At 41.1% G+C, this 13,838-nt stretch overlaps 1 protein-coding gene across 3 annotated transcripts in view; it reads right to left on the minus strand.

Moving 5' to 3' along the window:
* Positions 1-2,410: 2,410 nt before the first annotated feature.
* Positions 2,411-13,838, minus strand: part of LOC124132337 (protein unc-79 homolog) — a 72,425-nt gene continuing 60,997 nt past the window's right edge. For all 3 annotated transcript variants that reach the window (XM_048403225.1, XM_048403226.1, XM_048403224.1), the window contains 5 exons: positions 13,484-13,624; positions 10,736-10,753; positions 8,425-8,502; positions 6,613-6,657; positions 2,411-3,041 (listed from right to left, as the gene is read on the minus strand). In XM_048403225.1, the coding sequence (XP_048259182.1) occupies positions 2,862-3,041; positions 6,613-6,657; positions 8,425-8,502; positions 10,736-10,753; positions 13,484-13,624 (462 nt within the window). In that variant the 3' untranslated portion in view covers positions 2,411-2,861. The remainder of the gene's footprint in view (positions 3,042-6,612; positions 6,658-8,424; positions 8,503-10,735; positions 10,754-13,483; positions 13,625-13,838) is intronic.

Here is a 13,838-nt window from a genome sequence, read left to right on the forward strand (position 1 = left end):
TACATACAATATTAAAATTTCATTCAAATTCTGTAAACAGATATATCACATGCAATCGTTCTTCATACCAAAATAGGTGGAAGTGCAGGAATCAGGTTGATATCGATACTGTCTGCCCTTTATTAACATGGAGCAGTGTAGAAAAATCATTTGTCGACTACACATCACTTACAGAGTCCGAAGTGAGACAGGAAGTCATCAGTGTCCACTGGTCAAGCTGTATCCTCCACAGAGTAGGCTGGGCTGATTGTCATCCATGTCAAAATGTTCTGGTATCTTGAGACCAACGGCACACCTTGTATGATTTGACCATTTGATATAATAACTGTTATCAATAAGTAATAAATGAGACATAATGTAACACAGCAACTGACAACTGAGACAGGGTGTTCCCACTTTTCGAAACACAGCAACTGTCCACTGAGACAGGGTGTTTTGACTTTACAAGACCCAAGACTGAAGTACTAAGGTTGAAACGATTAGGGCTGCAACGATACAGGAAGGTGACGATACGATACGCATCTCGATATTCTGGTCATGAAACGATACGTATCTCGATATGCAATGATACAAAAACAAGACTTAAAGCATGTCAAGATTGAACCTTTCATGATTTTGGAACAGTCAACATTATTTTATAATAACAAGAATACTGAAGTTGTTCAGCTTCAAAGTGAAACTTACTCTAACTTTCCTTCAAAACAATTCAAAGTTCAAACACCAGAAAATAATTAATGTACTTCACCAGTGATACAACTTCAAAGAATTTGTATGCAATGGTCGAAGAAATTGTATCTGAAATTATTGTTTTAACAGGAATAATGTATTCCAATATGGTGTTACCTTAGTTGCAGCTTTGACTCTATATGTATTTAAAATTATGAAAACCACAAGCGTAGCATTTTGGTACTGGTGATTGCTGTTGCAGGATATTTTTACGTATGGAACAATTTGACCAGTCATCGTAGGGACTTCCCTGCGACAGGTATTTCGATTGTGAAAATGTTATGTTGAAATATATTAGCCAAATTGCCACAAATACGACTTTTAACGAGTCAAAGTTATCATTTTTAATATATGTATCCATTTTTAGCAACTAAAGTTCGTTTCAATGCGTCAAATGCGGTTATCTGACCGTGGTTGCTGTATCTCTTCACACACAATTTCACCTAACTTAATGAAAACAATATTAAATGAAGTTTTTAACAAAATTAATAAAATATATTACAAACACATGTCCAGATAAAGTCGTAAAGTCTCGTATCGTATCGTGACCAGAATATCAAGATGCGTATCGTATCATGACCTTCCTGTATCGTTGCAGCCCTATCAAGTACCCGAGTTACCCCTCCCAGGCCTATACTCCATCAGGACCCTGACTGCTCAGTACCCACCCGACCGAGTACCCTAGTTACCCCTCCCAGCCCTATACTCCATCAGGACCCTGACTGCTAAGTACCCACCCGACCGAGTACCCTAGTTACCCCTCCCAGCCCTATACTCCATCAGGACCCTGACTGCTCAGTACCCACCCGACCGAGTACCCTAGTTACCCCTCCCAGGCCTATACTCCATCAGGACCCTGACTGCTAAGTACCCACCCGACCGAGTACCCTAGTTACCCCTCCCAGCCCTATACTCCATCAGGACCCTGACTGCTAAGTACCCACCCGACCGAGTACCCTAGTTACCCCTCCCAGCCCTATACTCCATCAGGACCCTGACTTCGGAGTCAGAGCCTCCTAAGAGCTGAGGTCTCCACAACTCACCTCCACTTTCCTGTCCCCCACCAGTCTCACCAACAACACAACGTGTTGCTCACTACTGGCCACTCCAGGCCTAGGACCATGTACATCAGCATAGTATCAACTGAACAGCAATAGTCTGTCGAATGATCAACTTAATCACTGTCAAATAACATCAATATCACAGTTCACATTGAAATTCAATACAATGCCATGGAAGCTCCATATAAAACATGAACACATTCGGACTTGCAGGGGGAGACAAGCTATGCAAATACAACTTACTCAAAACTATGAGCTATACCAGGATAATTTATAGGAACCAATTAATTTGTAGTAACAACACATTCTCTGGACCAATATTGTCGTAACAGGTGATCTCCAGAATAAATAATGGCTTATTTTCAATGTACATATATAACTTCTCTTGGTCCAGAAACATGACATCATAGATAGTTATCCTAACTGATTTTCCAAACTGATGATATCACACAAACATTGTTTTTTTGTCACGTTGATAGCAGAATAATAACAATTAAAAAAGGGTTAAAAAATAAAAGATTTGGTTCTCAGGCAATGACTTTTGAAAATATAGTGCAGGCGGTGCTTCTTTTTTTTTCTTTTTGCTTGTTCAAACTAGTATGTAACCAAATAAACAGTTGTGTACCATGAACCTGGGAAAGGGCCTCCCTACATAAACAAGCATACAAGCTCCTATTGCCGCCATAACCATAACACAAGACGTGCAGTAAAGCAGTGCGCATGTAAAGGGAAGTAACTGCATGCTATACTGAATCAGATGGTTTTGAAGTATTAGGATTTTTTTAATTTGTTTGACAATGGAAAAAAAATGAAATATGTGGCTTTATGATGATGCGGACGATGCCTGAGAACCAAGACTATTATATTGTTTAGCCTATTCATATTTGAACATACTATATGGTCTAATCAATTCTTAATCAACATCAGGGTGAGGATGGTGTTAGCGTCATGAAGAACATTAGTGGTTTCTGATTACAAAGAGTACATCAGTATGTGAGGAACTTTGATGTCACAAGTACTGTTCCCTCAGATGATTCTCTGTCCCAAGGGCTGGCAGTCTCTGAACAAGCAGCTTCACACAGTGTAGAACTGTGTTGCTGCTGATGACTGGACTTCGATCTGCCCGAGCTTGAACTGGATCCTCTTGAGCCAGTTGAGGAGGATGGTGGAGTTGAATGAGCGTTGGTCCCGGGTTGGGTGGGGGGGCTCCCAGTTCTGACACATCTGTAGTCGCACATGGAGGTGTCCCGGCAACTGCAGCAGCAGCAGCATCAACATTCACATCATCATGTTCAGAAAGAGATCAACTAGGTACGTGCTTGTGTAACAGAAACCAGTGTTTAGAAATTAAGGTAGTCCTTAGGGTTTTCTGCTCCGCGTGTTTGAATCTATAGGGACCTAAGGACACTTGATTTGAATGTTAATTTCAAAAGCTGAAAACTATGGAAGCCTTTTAGGGTCATTTGTTTATTTATTTTTTTCTTGGAATTTCAAGATACTAAGTTGAAATTTCAAGATACAAAGTTAAAATTTTAAGATACTAAGTTGAAATTTCAAGATACAAAGGTAAAATTTTAAGAAACTAAGTTGAAATTTCAAGATACATGATCATGAAATTTCAAGATAATAAGTTGAAACTTAAAGATTATAACTAGAAATTTCAACTTATTATCTTGAAATTTTAAGATGCTATTTCAAAATTTCAAGATATTATGTGGAAGTATCAAGATTCATAAGTTGAAATATGAAGATAAGTTGAAATTTTAATTCAGTATCTTAAAATTTCAAGAAGAAAAAAAACATGGCCCAAAAAGGCTTCCATAGAAAACAGATTGGCCGAGTGAATTTTGTGTACACTGCATTCTGCAATACTCAAGCAACCAAGCACACTGTGTCAAAAGGGGCTCTTGTATTGTATGGCTCACACTTTGATCGTGACGAGAGGGGATGGGATGTAAACCGTGCACACTGTGTCAAAAGGGCCTCTTGTATTGTATGGCTCACACTTTGATCATGACGAGAGGGGATGGGATGTAAACCATGCACACTGTGTCAAAAGGGGCTCTTGTATTGTATGGCTCACACTTTGATCATGACGAGAGGGGATGGGATGTAAACCATGCACACTGTGTCAAAAGGGGCTCTTGTATTGTATGGCTCACACTTTGATCATGACGAGAGGGGATGGGATGTAAACCGTGCACACTGTGTCAAAAGGGCCTCTTGTATTGTATGGCTCACACTTTGATCATGACGAGAGGGGATGGGATGTAAACCATGCACACTGTGTCAAAAGGGGCTCTTGTATTGTATGGCTCACACTTTGATCATGACGAGAGGGGATGGGATGTAAACCATGCACACTGTGTCAAAAGGGGCTCTTGTATTGTATGGCTCACACTTTGATCATGACGAGAGGGGATGGGATGTAAACCGTGCACACTGTGTCAAAAGGGGCTCTTGTATTGTATGGCTCATACTTTGATCATGACGAGAGGGGATGGGATGTAAACCATGCACACTGTGTCAAAAGGGCCTCTTGTATTGTATGGCTCACACTTTGATCATGATGAGAGGGGATGGGATGTAAACCGTGCACACTGTGTCAAAAGGGCCTCTTGTATTTTATGGCTCACACTTTGATCATGACGAGAGGGGATGGGATGTAAACCATGCACACTGTGTCAAAAGGGGCTCTTGTATTGTATGGCTCACACTTTGATCATGACGAGAGGGGATGGGATGTAAACTATGCACACTGTGTCAAAAGGGCCTCTTGTATTGTATGGCTCACACTTTGATCATGATGAGAGGGGATGGGATGTAAACCGTGCACACTGTGTCAAAAGGGCCTCTTGTATTTTATGGCTCACACTTTGATCATGACGAGAGGGGATGGGATGTAAACCATGCACACTGTGTCAAAAGGGGCTCTTGTATTGTATGGCTCACACTTTGATCATGACAAGAGGGGATGGGATGTAAACCATGCACACTGTGTCAAAAGGGCCTCTTGTATTGTATGGCTCACACTTTGATCATGACGAGAGGGGATGGGATGTAAACCATGCACACTGTGTCAAAAGGGACTCTTGGATTGTATGGCTCACACTTTGATCATGACGAGAGGGGATGGGATGTAAACCAAGCACACTGTGTCAAAAGGGGCTCTTGTATTGTATGGCTCACACTTTGATCATGACGAGAGGGGATGGGATGTAAACCATGCACACTGTGTCAAAAGGGGCTCTTGTATTGTATGGCTCACACTTTGATCATGATGAGAGGGGATGGGATGTAAACCGTGCACACTGTGTCAAAAGGGCCTCTTGTATTGTATGGCTCACACTTTGATCATGACGAGAGGGGATGGGATGTAAACCATGCACACTGTGTCAAAAGGGGCTCTTGTATTGTATGGCTCACACTTTGATCATGACGAGAGGGGATGGGATGTAAACTGTGCACACTGTGTCAAAAGGGACTCTTGGATTGTATGGCTCACACTTTGATCATGTCGAGAGGGGATGGGATGTAAACCGTGCACACTGTGTCAAAAGGGCCTCTTGTATTGTATGGCTCACACTTTGATCATGACAAGAGGGGATGGGATGTAAACCATGCACACTGTGTCAAAAGGGACTCTTGTATTGTATGGCTCACACTTTGATCATGACGAGAGGGGATGGGATGTAAAACCGTGCACACTGTGTCAAATCGGACTCTTGTATTGTATGGCTCACACTTTGATCATGACGAGAGGGGATGGGACGTAAACCGTGCACACTGTGTCAAAAGGGGCTCTTGTATTGTATGGCTCACACTTTGATCATGACGAGAGGGGATGGGATGTAAACCGTGCACACTGTGTCAAAAGGGGCTCTTGTATTGTATGGCTCACACTTTGATCATGACGAGAGGGGATGGGATGTAAACCATGCACACTGTGTCAAAAGGGGCTCTTGTATTGTATGGCTCACACTTTGATCATGACGAGAGGGGATGGGATGTAAACCGTGCACACTGTGTCAAAAGGGGCTCTTGTATTGTATGGCTCACACTTTGATCATGACAAGAGGGGATGGGATGTAAACCATGCACACTGTGTCAAAAGGGGCTCTTGTATTGTATGGCTCACACTTTGATCATGACAAGAGGGGATGGGATGTAAACTATGCACACTGTGTCAAAAGGGCCTCTTGTATTGTATGGCTCACACTTTGATCATGACGAGAGGGGATGGGATGTAAACCATGCACACTGTGTCAAAAGGGCCTCTTGTATTGTATGGCTCACACTTTGATCATGACGAGAGGGGATGGGATGTAAACCATGCACACTGTGTCAAAAGGGGCTCTTGTATTGTATGGCTCACACTTTGATCATGACGAGAGGGGATGGGATGTAAACCATGCACACTGTGTCAAAAGGGGCTCTTGTATTGTATGGCTCACACTTTGATCATGATGATAGGAGATGGGATGTAAACCATGTACACTGTGTCAAAAGGGCCTCTTGTATTGTATGGCTCACACTTTGATCATGACGAGAGGGGATGGGATGTAAACTATGCACACTGTGTCAAAAGGGGCTCTTGTATTGTATGGCTCACACTTTGATCATGACGAGAGGGGATGGGATGTAAACCGTGCACACTGTGTCAAAAGGGACTCTTGTATTTTATGGCTCGCACTTTGATCATGATGAAAGGGGATGGGATGCAAACTATGCACACTGTGTCAAAAGGGCCTCTTGTATTGTATGGCTCACACTTTGATTGTGACGAGAGGGGATGGGATGTGCAGAGAAAGTAGAAGATGGTTACCTGTGCATGGTAGGCAAACAGGATGCACTGCCACATTGGGAACAGCTGAAACAGAGAATGCACACTTAACATGAATGACCGACAATCTTTACATTGTTTGTTTGTTTGTTGTTTAACGCCTAACTCAGCAATATTCCAGTTATCGGACGGCGGGTCTGTAAATAATCGAGTCTGGACCAGACAATCCAGTGATTGATATGAACATCGATCCAAGCAATTGGAATACGATGACATGTGTCAACCAAGTCAGCTAGCCCGACCACCTGATCCCATTAGTCGCCTCTTCCGACAAGCATAGTCGCCTTTTTCGGCAAGCATGGGTTGCTGAACACCTATTCTACCTTGGATCTTCACGGGTCGACATTCTTTACAATACTCAGGACAACAAGAAGATCTATTGTAAGGTGGTTTGTCAATTATACTTCTAAAAAATATTTTGGGTTAGAGCAAAGATTCCTATACAGGCTACTTATTTACAAAGCAAAGGAATTCTTTACCAAATCTGATTTTTCTTAGTAAGAATTTAGAATTTAGAATACAGCACCACAACTTGTGAGGACGATCTCTGCCATAGGTCACGTGTCACTAAGACCAGTATTTGTGAGAATCCGTTGGACACAAAATCGCAAGCTTCAGATTGTTAGCCCGATAACTAACCAACTGAGCTTCGTCCACACTGTGAAACTATGTGCAAATTTACCTAGTCATGCCTATGACTGAACGGAACTGCACAGAAAGGTCAAATGGGTGATGGACACTTACGAAAGTTACGGGTAGTCAAGGAGTCTTGTGACTTTAGTCTACAGACACTTACGAAAGTTAGGGGTAGTCAAGGAGTCTTGTGACTTTAGTCTACAGACACTTGCGAAAGTTACGGGTAGTCAAGAAGTCTTGTGCCTTTAGTCTACAGACACTTACGAAAGTTACGGGTAGTCAAGGAGTCTTGTGACTTTAGTCTACAGACACTTGCGAAAGTTACGGGTAGTCAAGGAGTCTTGTGACTTTAGTCTACAGACACTTGCGAAAGTTACGGGTAGTCAAGGAGTATTGTGACTTTAGTCTACAGACACTTGCGAAAGTTACGGGTAGTCAAGGAGTCTTGTGACTTTAGTCTACAGACACTTCCGAAAGTTACGGGTAGTCAAGGAGTCTTGTGACTTTAGTCTACAGACACTGACGAAAGTTAAGGGAAGGCAAGGAGTCTTGTGACTTTAGTCTACAGACACTTCCGAAAGTTACAGGTAGGCAAGGAGTCTTGTGACATTAGTCTACAGACACTTCCGAAAGTTACAGGTAGGCAAGGAGTCTTGTGACTTTAGTCTACAGACACTGACGAAAGTTACAGGTAGGCAAGGAGTCTTGTGACTTTAGTCTACAGACACTGACGAAAGTTACAGGTAGGCAAGGAGTCTTGTGACTTTAGTCTACAGACACATATAAGTGATCCCGATGCATAATATACACGATACCGAGCGGTGAGGATAGAGCCGATATGGCCCGTACCTAAACTATTTGATATCTCACACAACAAGTCCACCCACGGCAAAAGGAGCACTATGCATTGTAAGATGGTACAACAATGGGGTAAAAGTCACGGGTCAATCAGCAGTAGTCAAGCTACATAACGCTGACCTGGAAATAATTTCAAGACCCGAGCAAACCAGTGCCTTAAAGCATGAGCAATGATCCATGGCAAGATGACACACAATCAAAACGTCGATGTGCCTGACCACAGTCCATTTCAGTCGACAGAATCCCCACAGATTAATATCGCCACAGACAAATACACCGATGAGTAGGAAGAGAACCCACCTTGGCAAGGACACAGGAGTTGCACTCCTGGAGGGCTTCCATGAGTCCCAGAAAGTGAAGGTTCACCATCTCCACCAGCTGCCACAAAAACAATGTTACACACTGCATGACTATCTACACACGTGTATAATGCCAATGGTAAGAAGTTGCAGGTTTTAACACAGAGTTGGTGATAGTTCAGCCCTATTGTCGGCCTATCATTAAGAGACACTACAGTAAACAATGAACATGAACACAGGGACAGTTGTAATGCGATTGTCGTATGCGATATATATACTTACTAATCCAATGCAAATTAACATCCTTGAGTTCCTTTAATATATAGCGATATAAAATGTTGTGATAAAAGATTCAATTGAATTTTTTTTAAATGTTTTAATAGAGTTCAACTGTTCGCTCTTTATCAAAATTCAGGTTTGTACATTTTTTATCTTAAAAAAAAATCCAAAATATTCTTATGATTTCTTATTTAATATCTGGAGATTTTTATTTTTTTAAAGTGTCAATTATTTTTTGTAGTAAATATACATTCCAGACTTGAATCAAAGAAACTAAACAAATCCTGAAATGTATTGTGATGATTGGATAGGTGAATGTTGTTTAACGCCATAGTCAATATTCCAGACATATCACAGTGACCAGCTATGAGTCATCAGGGCAAGACAACACTCTGCTGGCCATGTCACCAAGCCTGACCACAATATCCACCTTAGTCGCCTCCTACGACACACAAAGGGATACTGCTTCACAAGCACCAGGTCTAATCAGGGCACCAAGTCTAATCAGGCCCACCGCTGAGTAGTGCTGCAAATGAATGTTAAGGACATCTTGTGTACATCTACAAATTCAATACCTACACGAAAGATAAAACTAGAAAAATACTGATAAACTAGGAGAAGCTCCAGGATTTCTCCCCTGAAATGAAACAGAGAAGATCCATGCTGTGGACGTGAAAACATGCTCCATTACAGCTGGCTAAAGTCTACAGAAATGTGAAAAGGGAATCAGATAAAACAAACAAAACACTGGTAGACATACATTTTTATGATAGGTCCATGGTCTTTGCCACATTAAACAAATGAGTATCATTGTTTTATATTTCCTTGTGTGGCTAATAACATGGAGGGGGATGCTTGTGTTAAATCTAACCTGGTCTTGCTACTATAACAAGTCTCATGCAGACCAAGATTGTTAGTAGTCTCTAGGGGAATAGCATAGACACTAAGTCAACAACTTGGGACTGATGACTCTTTGAACAGCATGTAAGTTAAAACCATTGCAGGTCGGGCTGGGACGGGTAACTCGGGTACTCGGGTCGGGTGGGTCCTGAGTAGGACCAGGGTACCCACAGGACTACCCGGACCCGTGGTTAGTCACGTGATATATTGTTTATATTGTCACACTATAAGTGACTAATGTTCGCATTTCTTTCTGACTATACACGCATTCCTTCTGACTTTATATCTTTCATTAGAGATAAAACGACAGTTGACTTGAAGGTATACATGACCAGATCGTTTTATATGAGTATCTAAATACATTAACGGTCAAACTATTCCCAATCAGACATTTGTACCTATCTCTTGAGACCAACAGCAGGTACCCGTGTAGGGTAGGGTAATAGTGAGGTGGGTACCCGGATGGTACATTTGGACTTGTCCCAGCCCTAATTGCAGGTCAGTGTGATGTGGGAGGGTACATCAGTGACGCAGGTCTTAGAAATTTAACACTTTGGTGAAACTCATGAACACAGATATGGAACTGACCCACCATGGATTACAGGATCCTGGCCTATCAAAGGGATGCAATTCTGCTTAGTAAACTGTTTTCATCCCAATTTGAATGGGCACAATTGCTCCACAATTCACTGAGCAGAGTTGCTTCCCTTATACATGCAAGGATCTGCTATCATGGGTTTAAATCACCCAACCTACTTATGGTCATAGGTCTGTCAATATCATATCCATGTTTGCAGGTTCCACTAAAGCGGCAACATCTATGACCTCGGTCATGTTGGGCCTTCCTCCAACAATTAATTCGAGATGCCGTAACAAAGTCACATACTTTTCAAAGTGTCATTCAACCCAACTTATTCACTCTAACAATGATATGGAAGGTAAGGTAACATAAAATCTGTGTGAGAACAGACACTTTGAGAGTTAAAAATTGGTAAATCAGCAAAAGTTGTGTTAAGTAGACAAAATTGTGTTAAAAAGACAAAATTGAGCGTGCAATCGCATGCATCAATTTGTGCAAATTTCTACACATCATGCTAAAGAACAATGGGTGTGTGATAACGGCAATATCAAACCTCTAGTGTCGGTTTATCCTTCAGTGTGTCATGGAGCACAAAGAAAAAAATTGTGCCACACATTTAGCCAACCTCCCACAATTGTACAAGGACAGTCATGAGGTAGGTGCATGGGGCGTGGTGAATATAATGTAGTCAGCGACTTCAACCACTAGTCCAAAGCCTGAGTCTATTATCATGGGCATTAAATACGAACATGAGTTTTGTAATATATACATTAATGAATAAGGTATCAGTTTTAAACATTAAACATTATTACAAAACTCATCGGATGCTATTCGCGCACACAGCTAATATTAGTCCCCATATTCACACTAAAATCTACTTGAAGGATGCCAAGATACAGTTTCTGGTAGATTCAGAAGTTTTGCCACAGACTGATATTGTCCGTACATGTATCATACAATTTTGGCCACACCAGCCAATATTTAGCAGATACATTGTACAAATATGACATATCAATTCAGAGCATAATGATCAGGCTGGAATATATTTATTATGTTATACAAACCTAGAATTATCATAAGGTTGATAAATTTTTTAGTCAAACCATCAAAAATTATATACATTATATTTAATCCATAAAAACAATGAGGGACTAAAATGTGCATTGTTTGGTCACAATGTACATACCTATATTGTATACGTCTACACGTTTCAGACTAACACCATCCTCAATTATCAAATGCGTCCCATCACCCTTCTATATATCATAATATATTCAACACTACCCTGTTCATTGTTGACTGAAACAAAAGGTGATACCTCCACACTCATCTTTCAAGCGTCGTCCAATATGTGCAAGTTGTATGCAATGATTGACACTAGAGACTAACTCCTTATAAAGTTTATTCGACAAATCCATCCAAATATCCCTATACTTTGCAAAATGTTTGACCCAAGCCAAAACTAAAAGAACAAATAGTTAATCTCAATAAGTAAACTGTAGAGTCATACTGACACATCAACAACATCACATTAATTCTCCACCCACCAGAGTGTGTCCTCTTGGAGTAATGCGGTACCATCTCTATACCCACCAAGCCCCAGTGCACCAACCTCCTGACACAGTGAACCATCAACTCCCATCACTGCCCAGTGACGAGCTCACCCCACATGCACATCCCACTTCCATCTTCCTGAGGCAGGGGATTTAACTGACTATTAAAGTCCAGTTTCCACGCTTGCCGAACTAGGCTGGAATTATAGAGTCATATTTTGGCCGGACAAAACGGTATGCAGAGTCCAATCAAAATCTCGTAACAAAACTGTCTCGCAGATTTCTGTCTACTGCAGGATTTGCAAAGCATGTGTACCGCCAACTTGGCATCAACAGATATTTTCCAATTTTTTTCATATTTTTAATTAACTTGGTCACGTGATTTGACACACTTCACTTTTCTTTATCACAATATTGATTTTGATTATCGATCAGATCGTCTTGACTGGGTGCTGCCGTCTTGTTGAAGTAAATGCAAGGGATATGAGAGGTGGAATCTGATTGGTCAATATTAGGGACATGGAAGGGACACAACTCGTAATAGCCACTGGTGGCACTACGATGGAGCCCAGAAATTTCAGCCTAGTTCGGGAAGGGTGGAAACAGGACTGCTACAGTCAGTTGACTCCCTTGTCTCAGGAAGATGATTCTTCTCATCAAAACAGGCAGGTTTAACCACGTGCTTTACAGCTCAGTCGCCCGACTTCCATAAATGTGGAAAAACAATGAAAACTCTTTTCTTCCAAATCTTTTATGAAATGACATAATTCTGTTTCTTACTGGACTGACAATTTTGATGAATAACTTTTTATAATTGTTATTAAATTATATTGTTATTTCAAACACCAATCCTAGTCATAAACTAAGTGAAAAAAGGCCTTTATCACTAATATTTCAGAAAAATGTTCAGCACGTTCCATTTTACTTGTCTGCATGTTCAGGATTAGTTCATGACAACAAGACAGTGATCCTCCAAGGGAGCTCTTAAGAAAACATGTTATCATAACATAACAATTGAATATGACATTAAGTAATGTCATTTTTTATGCAAAGTAATAATTAAAACATTGAAAACCCAGCCTTTTGATGACGGAGACAAGGAAACTGGCCTCCGACATGATGATCAATTTGTTAACCAGAAGACGATGTTAAACCATGCTGAGTTGGAAGTATCAGTGCAACATCATCATGTGAAGACCTTTACCAGGATGCAAGACGCAAGTCAACTTTGCTGGACATTCTTTGCAGTGTGACTTTAGCCACTAATCCATAGCCCGAGTCTAGTAAAATACCTTTTGGTATAATAAGCTTTAATAATAAACACTAATATCTACTGAAAATATTATCAAGAGACATGTTAAGGCTAGTAGACTGAAAATATTTTTGGCACAGACTGTCTTTGAATAACAGTGTAATACATTCTCTTGTCTTCTGACGAATGCTTGCGCCCAATTGGTCAAAACAAGATTATGATCAGGTATCAAATTCCATTTGATACCTCTCAGTTAACCAAACCTTTTCACACAAAAAAACGTGTGTATGAATACATCAATCTGTCAATAGCCTACACATAAACAATGGCTGCTGTTAACCCAGCAGAATTAAATCACTTCATTCCAAATTAAATAAGAGGTATCAAATCTACCTCAAATTTCAAAATACATCAGGTTTATCTCCTACACGAACACCTCGCCACCTCCATTTGTTAAAAACCATGATATATATCTTCCTACACTGGCGCCACCTACCTCCTTGGAGTGGGAGAGCAGCTGTAGGATGCCCGGCGTCACCCGGGCCCAGAAGTCCATGATGTGGGCGGATGCAGACTGGTACTGCTCGCTGTTCTGAGGGTGGAGCGCTGCCGCAGACTCACAGTACATTGTCCACAACTGGAACAGTCAGCTGGATTAGTACATGAAATATTGTTGTAAGGTTAAATCATGATACTTTCACATCTGTATGTCACAGACCCGTGACGATCTCGAGTAGAATAGGTTATCTGCAACCCATGCTTGCTGTAAAAGGCAACTAACGCGATCGGGTGGTCAGGCTCGCTGACTTGCTTGATGCATGTCATCGTAACCCAATGAGTCAATGCTCACG

Source organism: Haliotis rufescens, unplaced genomic scaffold (genome assembly GCF_023055435.1).
Source record: "Haliotis rufescens isolate VD_foot unplaced genomic scaffold, xgHalRufe1.0.p SCAF_3, whole genome shotgun sequence".
NCBI classification, from domain to species: domain Eukaryota; kingdom Metazoa; phylum Mollusca; class Gastropoda; order Lepetellida; family Haliotidae; genus Haliotis; species Haliotis rufescens.